Raw genomic sequence first — 13,919 nt, forward strand, 5'->3', positions numbered from 1 at the left:
ATTTTAACGTAAGCAGAACAACCGTTTTTAATATTAATAAAAGATGGAGAGAACAAGAAACTCGCGAAAGAAAGCAAGGTTTGGGAAGAACTCTCTGAAGAAGACAATTTCATTCTATAATAGTTCCTTTCACGCAGATGAACCGAAGACTACAAGCTGTTATCACTGCTGATGGAGTTATTACACAATATTAATTTTACTTTTACATACCTAAATTTAGTATAGTTTTGGTCTTCCAGACACTCGCTTTCTTTCGAGAGTTTCTTGTTCCCTCCATTTTTTATTAATTGAAAAACTGTGGTTCTGCTTATGTTAAAATGTTTTGTTGCCTCTGATAGTGCCCAGTTATATTTTAATTTGGTTACAATTCTTGCTTTAATATATTGTTGAGTTAAGTCGTTTGTTTTATTCCTTAATAATAATAAAAATGATAACAACAACCCTATTTTATGTAAAAACTATCATTTATATACTCTATAAAATACAGAAATTCAAAATAATATTAAAATTTAGACCTTAATAAAATTATTACAATTTATTAACATAAATATGTAATCAGTTGTTTGTTTGCTTATTTTAACGGACTTAGACAGTCTGTCATAATAAATATAATATAATGTCACACCAATCAAATACACTGCTCAAAATAGTCAAATCTTACTAAGAGTCGTATCAGTTTTTTTAGGAACCAGCTGTACCTTAAATTTTTCTATGGGAATTTACATGGGAAAAACGCTCTAATAGCATATTTGCTTGGACCTGCGTAAAAACAGTTTTAAAAACTTTTGAAACACTGGTAGGTATAACTTTATAAGGTAGTTTTGCGACAACAGCTCCGCCTCTGGCTGAATTTTGTGGATGTATGGCATGATAGATTTGATAACCTTGCAGCTTAATAAATGATTTTCTATTTATATGTGTTTCTGCAATTAAGCATATGTCTATTTTTTGTGTTTGTAGGGTTACTAATAATTCTTGCTGGGGTTGTAAGAGTCCATTTGTATTCCATTGGAGTATCCTAAAATCCGGGGGCATTATAGTCTCATTATGATCGGCTTCTGATATTTTCAAGTCTGTCCAGCTTTTCAAGTATTTTTTTGTTAAATTATTCTTGTTTGCTTATTTTTTCCATTATTTTGTGCAGCGTTTCAGTTACTGTATCTGTATTATTTTGTGTTTCTTGTTGTGTTACTTGAGCATAAGATACTCCAGCTCTTCTTAAAGTTCGGTGTCTATTTTCCATATTTTCTATATTTAATCTGCTCTCAGGAGCCTTGTCATTTATATTTTTATTTCTTAATGTTTGCGGAGCTTTTGCAGTGCTACATCCTCTATAATTAGCTGGATGGTCATTGCCGCAGTGAACACATTTTGGAGCTATGTTTTTGGGTTTTTTATAGTCTTGGGTTAGACGTTTTTTAATGCATTATTTGACACATCTTGGTTCCCTTTTGCAGTAATTTTGTGTGTATCCATATTCCTGGCAGCGATTGCATTGGGGCAGCAATTTTGGTTTTCTGAAAGCCTCTATTTGTACTCTCATATTTAATATTTTATTAATGGCATAGATTTTTTTAATATCTTCTTCTTTATCAAAGGATAAAATAGAAAGCGGAAGTGGCGTTTTATCTTTCCCGGTTAGTATTTGATGTACCTCCAGTATATTAAGGCCTTTGTTCTTTAGGTCTTTCTAAAATTTGTTCAGCTTTGCATGACTGGTGTAAGTATCTTGCAACTAACTTGATAGGTCTTGAACATGGTACAGAACTTCCTAGAGCATCCGACACGTGACCATTTAAACTTTGGACCTACGTACACAAAAGGGCAGAATGTACCTTAGATTTTCCTATGGGAATTTACATGGGAAAAAGGCACAAATTGAGCCAGAACTCTCATAGCATATTTACGTGGACATACGTAAAAAACAGTTTCAAATACTTTTGAAACGCTAGTTCAAGTGTAACTGTATAAGGTTGTTTTTAACGGTAGCCAAAGTTTGACCGAAGATTGCGAGATAAAAAGACTAACTTCAGGTATAATGCTTTATTGAAAATATGTCTCCCTCCTCCTTAGCTTTTAATTGACCAATAAAAACTCAAAAATATTAATAAATTCATTGAAATATGTTATATTTTGAAGTACTGTTCATATTTTGAATATCCTTGAAAAACAAACTGGCTTTTCCGTACCAAGCAATTCTGGCCAGAACCCTTCCATCCTTCAATTTTGATTCCATAATTACTTTGTACGAACCTTGAGGTACGCTTTTAGGAAAGTATTTGAAGCTTGCTTCTGACCAACAGTTTGTTAGTTGCCAAAGGCCCTGAAAAATAATAAAATTGTCATAATAAATAGATTTATCTAGAACACTATCTAGTGGTGAACTTCGTAGATACAAACATGTACTCAATAAAAAAGTCGCAACTGTATGCTTGCTGTACTACTCTTCTATCTGTAAAATGCATTAATATAGAGTGCTCAATATAGCACAAATTAAAAATCCAGCTATTTTTGTGATAATCTAAAGACGGTTCTTGTTCAAATCTAAATCTAATATTCTTTATATAATATTCTCTAATAAGAACTACTTACGAGAAATAAGGAAAAGTTCACAGTGAATAGAAGTACACAACCAATGGGTCCGCTAGAAAGGGAGTTGATTAAGGAAAACATTGTAAGAATATCGAATAAAAGCAAAAAGAGGATTATTTTCAATTGCAAAGAACAGTACATCGATGATAGCAAATAATATATAAGAATCACAGGCTGTCTATCGTTTTAAATGTGTCAAAATTTGAAACATATTATATACATTCGAAATACCAGAAAATCTTGTAAGACTAGTAAGAGTGATACTTAGAATCACGAGAAATAGATTAAAAATGAAAGAAAGCTTCTCACGGCGGTTCACAATGAATAAAGATACAAAACCAAGGGATCTGCTAAAATAGAATTTATTTAACATAGTCTTAGAACTAAATCGTAAGAATATAAAATAAAAGCATAAACATGATTATTTTCAATTGCAAGAAACAGTGCATCGATGACAGCAAATAATAAAAGGGGCAGATGCTGTGTTTAGTTTTGAAAAAGTGTCAGAGGGTCTTTTAGACAGATAAGGTTTTGTCATTTTACGGAACTTGGGGACAAATGTTGCAGATTTAAGTTGTAAAGGGTGATGGTTGTATAGTTTTTTGGAGAATATAATATAGACTTCTTTACTAACTCAGTGAACGGGATCGGTAAATAGACGTCAAAGGTAGAATTTCTGGTGGAATAGTCATGACCATGTCTTGCTGAAAAGACTTGTAGGTGTTTACGGATTAAGTAAACAGTTTCTAAAATATATAAAAAAGGAAGTGTTAAAATCCTTTGATTTTTGAATTAGCTTCTGTAATTGTTGGTCAAACAGATATCTTATCGCTCTTTTTTAAAATTTGAAAATAACATCGGATTGGGCAGCTGTACCAGAACCCCAAAAGGAGGACCATATCGAAGATTAAACTCGAACACAGAAAACTATGTTATTTTGGAAGATGTTGAATTGATATACTTCGAAACAGATCTTATTGCATAGCAAGCTGAGGCTAGTCTCTTACTTGTAAAACGTACTAATAAATCGATATGAAGGGAAAATTTAAGGTTGCTGTCTAAAAGATACCAAGAAATTTTACAGAATCAACGGTACTGAGTTGCCTGTTATTAAGAAGTAAGTGTTGAAGAACTGTGTAAATTAGAGTCGGACCAGGTTTTTATTGTAAGAAGAGCAGAATTTATAGTAGCTTGAAGAGTTGCAACATTTGAGCAAGCGATGATGTGAGAATCTTTCATAAAGGCTACTTACGACCCGCTAATAACAAGCAAAATTGCTTATTTAAAGGGAGACAATTACTAAAACAATCGGACATTGATAGCTTCTGATCATTTTCTTTAATTATGTAAAGTATTGTTAGAATCAGTTAGGCCACTCTTGCACTAAGCGTCTCATTTAATTCTCTATTCAGTAATATAAACATTAACATAATTATTTACACGTTAATTTTTTTTAATTAAATTAATTGACACAAAAAGAAGAATGTATGCGATTTATTTAATTCAAAATACATTTTACTGCTGTCAGAAAACAGATTTGTCAAATAAATATTACTTTTCGCTTAAATTAAATGTTCAAACTACCAAGAGGCAGATGGCAGCTTGAATATTCAGTTTAAGCGAGAAACAATGTGTATGTGCCAAAGAAACATTTTTTTTGTTATCTAACAGCAGAAAAATGTATTTTGATTTAAAAAATTACATACATTCTTTTCTGTGTCAACTAATTTATTTAAAAAAAAATTAGTATAAATAATTAAGTACCTATGTTAATGTTTATATCACTGAATAGAGCATTGAATAATCTTTCAAATGCGCTAGCACACGACCCCTACTCTCATTTAAAAAATCGTCGATTATGTCATCACGCCCAGATCGATGACATCACTAGTATGATATATTCTATGCTTTCTTTACGTGCCATCTCCGCGACGGAGGTTGGCAATTATCATGGCTATTCTGATCTTAGATGCTGCTGCTCTGAATAGTTCGATTGACATGCATCCGTACCATTACCTCAAGTTACGAAACCATGAGATCCTTCTCCTTTCTACACTACTCTTGCCCTGGATTTTCCCTTGTATAAATAATTGAAGTATGTTGTATCTCTCATTACGCATAACATGCCTCAGGTATTGAAGCTTTCGTGTCTTGATGGTTACCAATAAATCCATTCTTTTGTTGACTCTTCTCATGGCTTCGTTGTTTGTTAAATGCTCGGTCCATGATATCTTCAGGATTTTCTCTGTAGGTACACCCACAGTTCAAATGCTTCCAACTTTTTAGCAGTGACGCGTTAAGTGCTCTTGTTTCTATCCCGTAAAGCAGAGCCGAGAAAATATAATACCTTGCCAGCCTAACTCTTAAGACCATATACAGGGTGTCCCCAAAAAGTTGGTCTTATATTATACCACACATTTTCGGGTCAAAATAGTTCGATTGAACCTAACTTACCTTAGTACAAATATGCTCATAAAAAAGTTACAGCCCTTTGAAGTTACAAAATGAAAATATATTTTTTTCAATATATTGAAAACTTTCAGATTTTTTACTGAAAATGGAGATTGTGGCATTCTTATGGCAGGAACATCTTTAAAAAAGAATAAAAATGAAATTTGTGCACCCCATAAAAATTTTATCGGGGTTTTGTTCCTTTAAACCCCCCCAAACTTTTGTGTACGTTCCAACTAATTCATTATTGTGGTACCATTAGTTAAACACAACGTTTTTAAAACGTTTTTGCCTCTTAGTATTTTTTCGATAAGCCAGTTTTTATCGAGATGCGGCTTCTTTTTTTTGATAAAGGACCCCGCACAAACCTTATGAAAAATAGGTCCCAGTGGATTTCGTTCATACTTTGGGAAAATATTCTTTGAATCTATATAGAGGCCCAAACTCGGAAAATTATAAGATTTACGGGGTATTAAAATTCCGTGAGTTACTGGTTATTTGGCAATATGTAGAAGTTTGGATCAAAGAAAAGTGCTAGTAGTCTATGATTTTTTCCTGGCTATCCAATGGCGACCTTTACTTTGACCTTGTCCTTCAACGGACGTCATCGTCTAGAGTTTCGAGGGTTTTCGGCATTCAATTGATATAAACAGATTACTCATGGGTTTTTGGGATCGCTAAACACGAATATGCCATCAGAATTGGCCTCCGGATGACGTGGTGGCCAGGGCCTCTGCAAGGGACGTCATCTTCTAGAGTTTCGATGGTTTTCGTCATTTAATTGATGCAAATGAATTACTGGAGTGTTTTTCGAGGTCGCTATACACGAATAGGCCAGCAGAACCGACTCCCGGAGCACCTGATTTCCAAGGTGAATGAAAGGGGCTCCTGGAGTTTCGAGGGTCTTTGGTACTACATTAATGCAAACGGATTAGTTATAGGTTTTTGGGTTGCTGAACACGAATACGTGATCAGCACAGACACAAGAGATCCTGGTACCTAAGACAAGTTATCTTTTGGAGTTTCGGAGGAATGAAATGGATTACTCTTAGGTTTTTGGGGTTGCTGAACATGCCTACACTATCGATCCGACCCACGAATCACATTGTGCCTACGGCAAGATGTGATCACGTATTCGTGTTCAGCAACCCCAAAAACCTATAATTAATCCGTTTGCATCAATGCAGTACCAAAGACCCTCGAAACTCCAGGAGTCCCTTTCATTGACCTTGGAAACCAGGTGCTCCGGGAGTCGGTTCTGGTGGCATATTCGTGTTTAGCGGCCTCAAAAAACCCTCCAGTAATTCATTTGCATCAATTAAATGCCGAAAACCATCGAATCTCTAGAAGATGACGTCCCTTGCAGTGGCCCTGGCCACCACGACATCCGGAGGGCAATTCTGATGGCATATTCGTGTTTGCGATCCCAAAAACCCATGAGTAATCTGTTTATATCAATTTAATGCCTAAAACACCTCGAAACTCTAGAAGATGACGTCCGTTGAAGGTCAAGGTCAAAGTAAAGTTCGCCATTGGATAGCCAGGAAAAAATCCTAGACTACTAGTACTTTTCCTTCATCCAAACTTTTACATGTTGCCAAATAACCAGTAACTCACGGAATTGGAATACCCCGTAAAGGCCGTAAATCTTATAATTTTCCGAGTTTGGACCTCTATATCTTGAAAATCCTTCATACGATTGAGTTGTGCCCATGAGAACTTTTTATCAGGATGAATCAAAGAGTATTTTCCCAAAGTATGAACAAAATCCACTGGGACCTACTTTCCATAAGGTTTGTGCGGGGTCCTTTACATAAAAAATTTATGGAGGTTTTGTTCCTATAAATCCCCCAAATGTTTGTGTACGTTCCAATTAAACTATTATTGTGATACCTTTAGTTAAACACAGTGTTTTTAAAACTTTTTTTTCTTTTTTTGACAAGTCACCTTTTATCAAGATGTGGCTTCTTTTTCAAAATATACCTAAAAATGAAAGTTATAAATACATTTTAAGATTATTAACAGAATCGTATACAAATATGTGGTGGATTTGACAAATATTCAAATGTCGATAAACTCTGGCTTATCGAAAAAGTACTAAGGGGCAAAAAAGTTTTAAAAATGTTGTGTTTAATTAATGGTGCTACAATAATAATTTAATTGGAACGTACACAGTTCGAGGGGGGCGAGGGTTTAAAGGAACAAAACCCCCATAAAATTTTTATGGGGTGCACAAATTTCACTTTAATTCTTTTTTAAGATGTTGCTGCCATAGGAATACCACATGTCCATTTTCAATAAAAAATCTCCTTTCAATAAAAAAAGGGTTTTCGATCTATGAAAAAAAAATCGATTTTCATTGTGTAACTTCAAAGGGCTGTAGCTTTTTGTGTGTGCACTATTGTATATAGGTAAGTGAGCTTCAATCAACCTATTTTTGACCCCAGAATCTGTGGTATAATTTATGACCAATCTTTTCGGGACACCCTGTATATGCCGAAAAATCACAATTTAAAAATAAAAATCAACCTATTTCTGGATTTTTTCTTAAAGTCGCCGGCTTATGAAATAACGAATTTATTCCTTTCATTTGCACGGAATGGGACGTTTCATCGCCGCGCCGCCCCGGTTCGTCGCTGCCGTTTCGACGCCGCCGATTCATCGTCAGTCCATTTCATCGTCGTCCGTTTCATAGCCGTCCGTTTCATCGCCAGTTAGTCAGTTGATTTTGTATTATGGGAGATAACTCGACACGACTTTAAATTCAGTTCAAAACTTGTGTCAATTAAACAGATAAAAAATATTATATTTACTGTTTTGTTTCTACTTCCGCTAAATTTGATACTAATTAGTACTAAATTTGTAGTGTTAAATGGCTTTTGTAGAAATAGTATGTTCAAATTTATGTAGTGTTTGGTTGGGTTAGGTTAGGTTAGGTCATTTCCTAGAATTCCTAATTAATATTAAAAATAAATAATAAATGCAACTGTCGAAAATAGGTCGGAAATTCGGAAATAAATCAGTTAGCGATTAACTGACTGGCGATGAATCGGCCGGCGATGAATCGGCCGGCGATGAATTGGCGGTGATGAACTGGCGACGATGAACTGGCGTCCATATGGATGTAATGACGTAATCGATGATTTTTTAAATGATACTAGGGGTCGTGGGATAGCTCACTTGAAAGGGTATTCAATTATGTATTCAGTAATGTAAATATTAATATAATTGCTTATACGCAGTGTTCAAATTTTTTTTAAATAAAATTAAATGACAAAAAAGAAGAGTGTACCTAATTTATTTAATTCAAAATACATTTAACTGCTGTCAGAAAACAGAAGAAAAATGTTAATTCGACAAATAAGCATTTTTTTCCCTAGAAGCCGTCTGTTGTGAACCGGTTGTACTGCAGCCATTTGGCTTATTGTACATCTTCCATTGTTTATGAAACCCATTCCAGAATTCTGGAACCATGTACCAGCTTGTACAGGTCTAGTGGGTGGGTGCCATATAATTTTGGAGTCATTTCGATGTCTCCGAAAAGTGTTTGCCGCCTCCGATCCAATGCCTCACAGTCCTGCAAAATATGGTTGACTGTTTCAGGTTCTCTGTTATAGAGTCTGCAGCTCAAGTCTCCATGAAACAGCCCCATTGTATGCAGGTGACCCTTAATTGGCGCATGTCCAGTGAGGAAACCTGTTACGACTCTGAGCTGATTCCTGCTTGTTTTCAGCAGTAACTCAGCTCTACTAGCACATGTCCGTCCGATATACATCTTGCCATGTGTTTGACCGGGTACACTCTCCCAGTGTGAGTTATGTTGGCTTCGGATCCAGGCTTTTTTTCGTTCGCGTACGGTGCTTTTTGGCACTCCCACGGCCGGCTCTGGACCCAGGTATTTTGTAGCTGATGCTCTCTTGGCAAGTGCATCAGCTCTTTCATTGCCGTATATGCCCCGATGACCTGGAACCAATACCAGTATAACACTATTATGTTGTGCCAGTCTATCAAGTTCTTGTCGTTAACCTGCTGCAGTTCGAATGCCCTCAGGTTGTTTTCTCTTGCACACTGCAAGATTGCAAAAATCTCTGTCTGAAATACGGAGGTACATTCTCCCAGTGGAATAGAAATGTTGAAATTTCCACCACTATAGAATATTCCTGCGCCCGAACCGTCTGCAGTTTTAGACCCGTCCGTATACCAGGTGCAACCCTGCAGTCTGGGTCGAGAGTTTCCTCTGTCCCATTCGTCTCGTGGGCAAATGTCCACTTGAAAAGGTACTTCAGGCATATACCTTGATGTCATATGGTCAGAAATCATCATCCATTCGGCATCATTAATTTCATTCGTTATTTTACTATGTCCTGATTTAACTGGTACGTTGCTCAGGTTTTCTCGCAGTCTATAATAGCCCATTCTCGCCTCACCTCTTATTGTTATATGTAAAGGAGGGAGATCCAGTAGTGCCTCCATAGCTGCCGTAGGTGTGCCCCTCATAGCCCCCGTGGTCCCGAGACAAGCAAGTCTTTGCACCTTGCTTAATTTGATGATGGCACTTTTTTGCTGCACTTTTGGCCACCATACCACTGATGCATATGTAATTGTGGGTTTTACTACCATGTTATAAGTCCAATATACCATGTCTGGTCTCAAACCCCACATTTTTCCATGAGTACGTCTGGCTACCATTAACGTAGATACCGCTCTCTTCGTTATTCTTTCTATCTGCTGATTCCAAGTAAGTCTTGAGTCTAATATTATCCCGAGATACTTTGCTTCACTCACCAGATTTAAATGTATACCATTTAGACTTAGAGGACCCAATTCCTCTGAATTCCTTCTTTTAGTAAATTTCATGATTTTGGACTTTAGAGGACTGATGTGAAGCCCTACATTTGAAGTCCATTCTGTAACTACGGTCAGAGCCTGTTGCATTCGATCTCTGACTGTACCATTAAATTTTTCGTGGGCTAAGATGACTAGGTCATCCGCATAGCCCAGAACGTGATGCCTATCGTTGTCGAGTCTAGCTATCAGGCCATCCATGACCAGATTCCACAATAGAGGAGATAAGACTCCCCCCTGTGGGTAGCCTCTGGCTACCTGAGCTGACACTGTATCCCCTAGCAACGTAGCATATATCACACGGCTTCTCAGCATGCAGTCTATCCATCTACAGCTTGTTTCGTCTATTCCTTTTAGACGGATCGCCCTTGTGATCGCTTCGTAGGAGGTGTTGTCGAATGCTCCCTCAATATCGAGAAATGCACCCAACATCACCTCTTGGTATTCTAGAACGTACTCCACTCTCTGTACAAGATGGTGCAGTGCCGTTTCTGTGGAGACTCCCCCTCGACAAATAAGCATTGCTTTTCACTTAAATTAATGTTCAAACTTCTAAGAGGCAGGTGGTTGGCGGGAGCTGGTTTGAACGTTGAATTTAAACGAAAAACAATGCTTATTTGTCAAATAAACATTTTTTCTGTTTTCTGACAATAGAAAAATATATTTTGAATTAAATAAATTACATACATTCCTCTTTTTTTGGCCAATTAATTTAATTCAAACAAATTTTTTTGGACATTGTATATAAACAATTATGTTAATATTTACATTACCTACTGAATACACAACTAATACCCTTTCAAATGAGCTTATACACGACCCTAGTCTCATTTAAAAAAAATAATCGATTTCGTCATCACGTCCATATGGATGACGTAATTTACGTAAAATATCGTAATTTAAAATAAAAATCGACCTATTCCGGGATTGTTCCTTAAAGTCGCCGATTTAAGAAATATCGAATTTATTCCAGACATTTGGACCATACTGTATATCTCTTTATGTTTTGAGACCAACCGGATTTTTTCTCACGTATACATCGATTTCCGTATATTATTTATTACTTTTCATTTTATTTCATTTTGACAATGAAGTTAGGGCAGGGCGCAAGTGTATTCAATTTCTTTTGAGAATACAAATTCTTAAAAGTGTTGTTTGGGAAATATTGATACAGTTCTCGAAGTAGCTGAGAGACGGATTAATGAGTGACGAGGTCAGAACAAAATGTAATGTGCAGGGTATAAAGGAGTGGACACTAAATAGGAAAAATAATGGAACAATCACATCTGTAGAATGGGGGACACAATAGTCGTCAAAATAGCAATGGACAAATTACCCAGTGGTAGAAAAAATATCAGCTGACGGCACAAGAGGTCAAGAGACAATCTTTCTTAAAGACAACGACGCACCAATGAACAAGCAAAATTGCTTATTTAAAGGGAGAATAAATACGCATGTAACACATGATAGGTTTTTGAAATATTAAACATTAATCTTAGCCAGAGACTAAGCGCTAATAAGTTTTTGTTGTTTTTATTTTTTTTAAATAATATATCCCTATTTATAGACCAGAACATCTAGCATAAAATAAATCGATTTTTAAAAATACAGCACCTACAAACTTGCAACTTTTTGCATTATGTTCAGGATGATGCATCCAAAAGTACATAAACATCATATCAAAAGAGGTGTATTTAGGGTCAGATTTTGTTAGTCGGGGATTTTGGGGTCACTAAAGACGAATACGCCATCAGAACCGACCACAGGAGCACTTGGTGCCCAGGTTCACTGCTAAGGCACGTCATCTTATGTAAAAAATTGGTAAAAAAAGGTTAGTCGGGTATTTTTGGGGTTACCGAACAAGAATACCCCAAACTCCATAAGATGATATGCCTTAGCAGTAACCTTGGTTACCAGTTAGTCCGGTGGGTCAGTTTGATGACGTATTCGTATTCAGCGACCCCAAGAACCGCCTAGTAATCTATTTACATCAGCGGTTCTCAATCTTTTCGAGTCATGTACCATCTAAAGTTTCTTTTATTATATTTCTATATTTTTAGATTGTATAATCAAGACTTACTATGTACTACTATTTTAAGTTTTTGTGTGTTTTGTGTACCACCGCAAATAATGATATGTACCACCAGTGGTACATGTACCACAGATTGAGAACCGCTGATTTACATGCATTCAGTGCCGAAAACCTTTGAAATTCCTGTAGATACCGGCCTTAGCAGTGATCTTGAGCTTTAGAGGCTCCGGGAGTTAGTTCTGATGGCGTATTTGTGTTCCGCAGCCCCATAAACTCCAACTGTAATTTGTTTGCATCAATTTAGTGCCGAAATCACTCAAAACTCCAGAAAATAACATGCCTCAGCAATAACACTGAGCACCAGGTGCTCCGGGGGTAAGTTCTGATGGCATATTCGTGTTCAGCGACTCCAAAAACCTCCAAGTAATCTGTTTGCATCAATTTAGTGCCTGAAACTATCCAACCTGCAGATGACGTGTCTTAGCAGTGACCCTGGGACACCAGGTGCTCCAGGGGTCAATTCTGATTACGTAGTCTTATTCAACGATCCCTAGAACCTCCAGGTAACAAAATTTGGCTCTTAATATACTTATTTTGACATGTATATGCATTTTGCGGTGTATGTAATACTCTTTAAAATGCAATTATGTATTTCCACCCATTCTTCTGTAGTAGACTTTTTTCCTGACATCATTTTGAACACAATGCAAAAAGTTGCATGTCTCTAGGGTCTGTATTTAAAAATTGATTTAATCCGGTGCTTTGCACTGGATTAATATGTGTAAATGCCCTGGTCTATTACCTATCTTAAAATTGAACTACGATTTTTATATTGGTATACATAGTTCTTTCTATATCTGTTTATGTTTCGAGACCAACCGGATTTTTTTATCACGTATATATCGATTTTCGTATATTATTTATTACTTCTCATTTTATTTCATTTTGACAACGAAGTTAGGGCGCAAGTGTATTCAATTTCTTTTGAGAATCCAATATTCTTAAAAGTGTTTGGAAAATATCTATACAGCTCTCGATATTATATTCTAAGGAGGTAGCAGCTGCTAGACTTGATTCGATCTACTACTTTTCAAATTAATCTGTCAAAAAATTGAATATAATATGTATGAGAGTATTAATGTTTTCATAAATAAATAAATTTTAATGATAAAGTAAGAAAAAAACTGAAAAATAAAGATGAACAACTTAAAAACAAGTTGAAAGTAGTATTTAATGATATATATGAGACAAAAAAAAACTATGAACGAAGCTACAGCTATATACTACCTGACAATACCAAATACAATGACAAACCCTGTACCATTAAACAGGGGAGTCAAACAGGGAGACACTCTATAACCCAAACTGTTCACATTAGTTTTGGAAGACGTTTTTAAAAACCTAAATTGGAAATATAAGGGAATAAACATCATTGTCTGCTACCTCAGTAATCTACGATTTGCGGATGACATAATCCTGAAAGCTACTGACCTAAAAAAACTGCAAACCATGCTTTCAGAACTACATACCGAATCTTCTAAAATAGGACTGAAAATGAATTTAAACAAAATAAAAGTCAGGCACTCCGAAGAAACCGTGACAATAATAAACAAAACATAAAGTTATAGAAAAATTTGAAGAATATATGTATAAGTACTTAGGACAAAAAATAATACTAAATAGGAAAGTTCAAACGGAAGAAATAAAAAGAAGAAGAAAGTTAGCATGGGTAGCATCCGGCAAACTCAGAAATAAGCAAATTCAACTACATCTTAGATCTAAAGTTTTTGATGCATGCATTATTCCGATATTAACGTATGGGGCACAAACATGGACAGTCATAAAAAAGAATGATGGAAAGAACAATGCTAGGCATATCACTTAAGGACAAGAAAACAAGTACTGCTGAAGTTGAAGCCGATCTTTCGGCTTTTGGAACCTTCTTTTCCACTGAGATACGCCTCCGACTCCAGAAAATTAGGGAATGTCAGAATAAATA

The 13,919-nt window shown here is 35.9% G+C and overlaps 1 protein-coding gene across 1 annotated transcript in view; it reads right to left on the reverse strand.

Annotated features, from left to right (window-relative positions):
• Positions 1-2,028: 2,028 nt before the first annotated feature.
• LOC126885692 (uncharacterized) overlaps positions 2,029-13,919 on the reverse strand; it is a 77,116-nt gene continuing 65,225 nt past the window's right edge. The window contains exon 4 of the mRNA XM_050652402.1: positions 2,029-2,323. Within this exon, the coding sequence (XP_050508359.1) occupies positions 2,114-2,323 (210 nt within the window). The 3' untranslated portion in view covers positions 2,029-2,113. The remainder of the gene's footprint in view (positions 2,324-13,919) is intronic.

Source organism: Diabrotica virgifera, chromosome 5 (genome assembly GCF_917563875.1).
Source record: "Diabrotica virgifera virgifera chromosome 5, PGI_DIABVI_V3a".
NCBI classification, from domain to species: Eukaryota; Metazoa; Arthropoda; class Insecta; order Coleoptera; family Chrysomelidae; genus Diabrotica; species Diabrotica virgifera.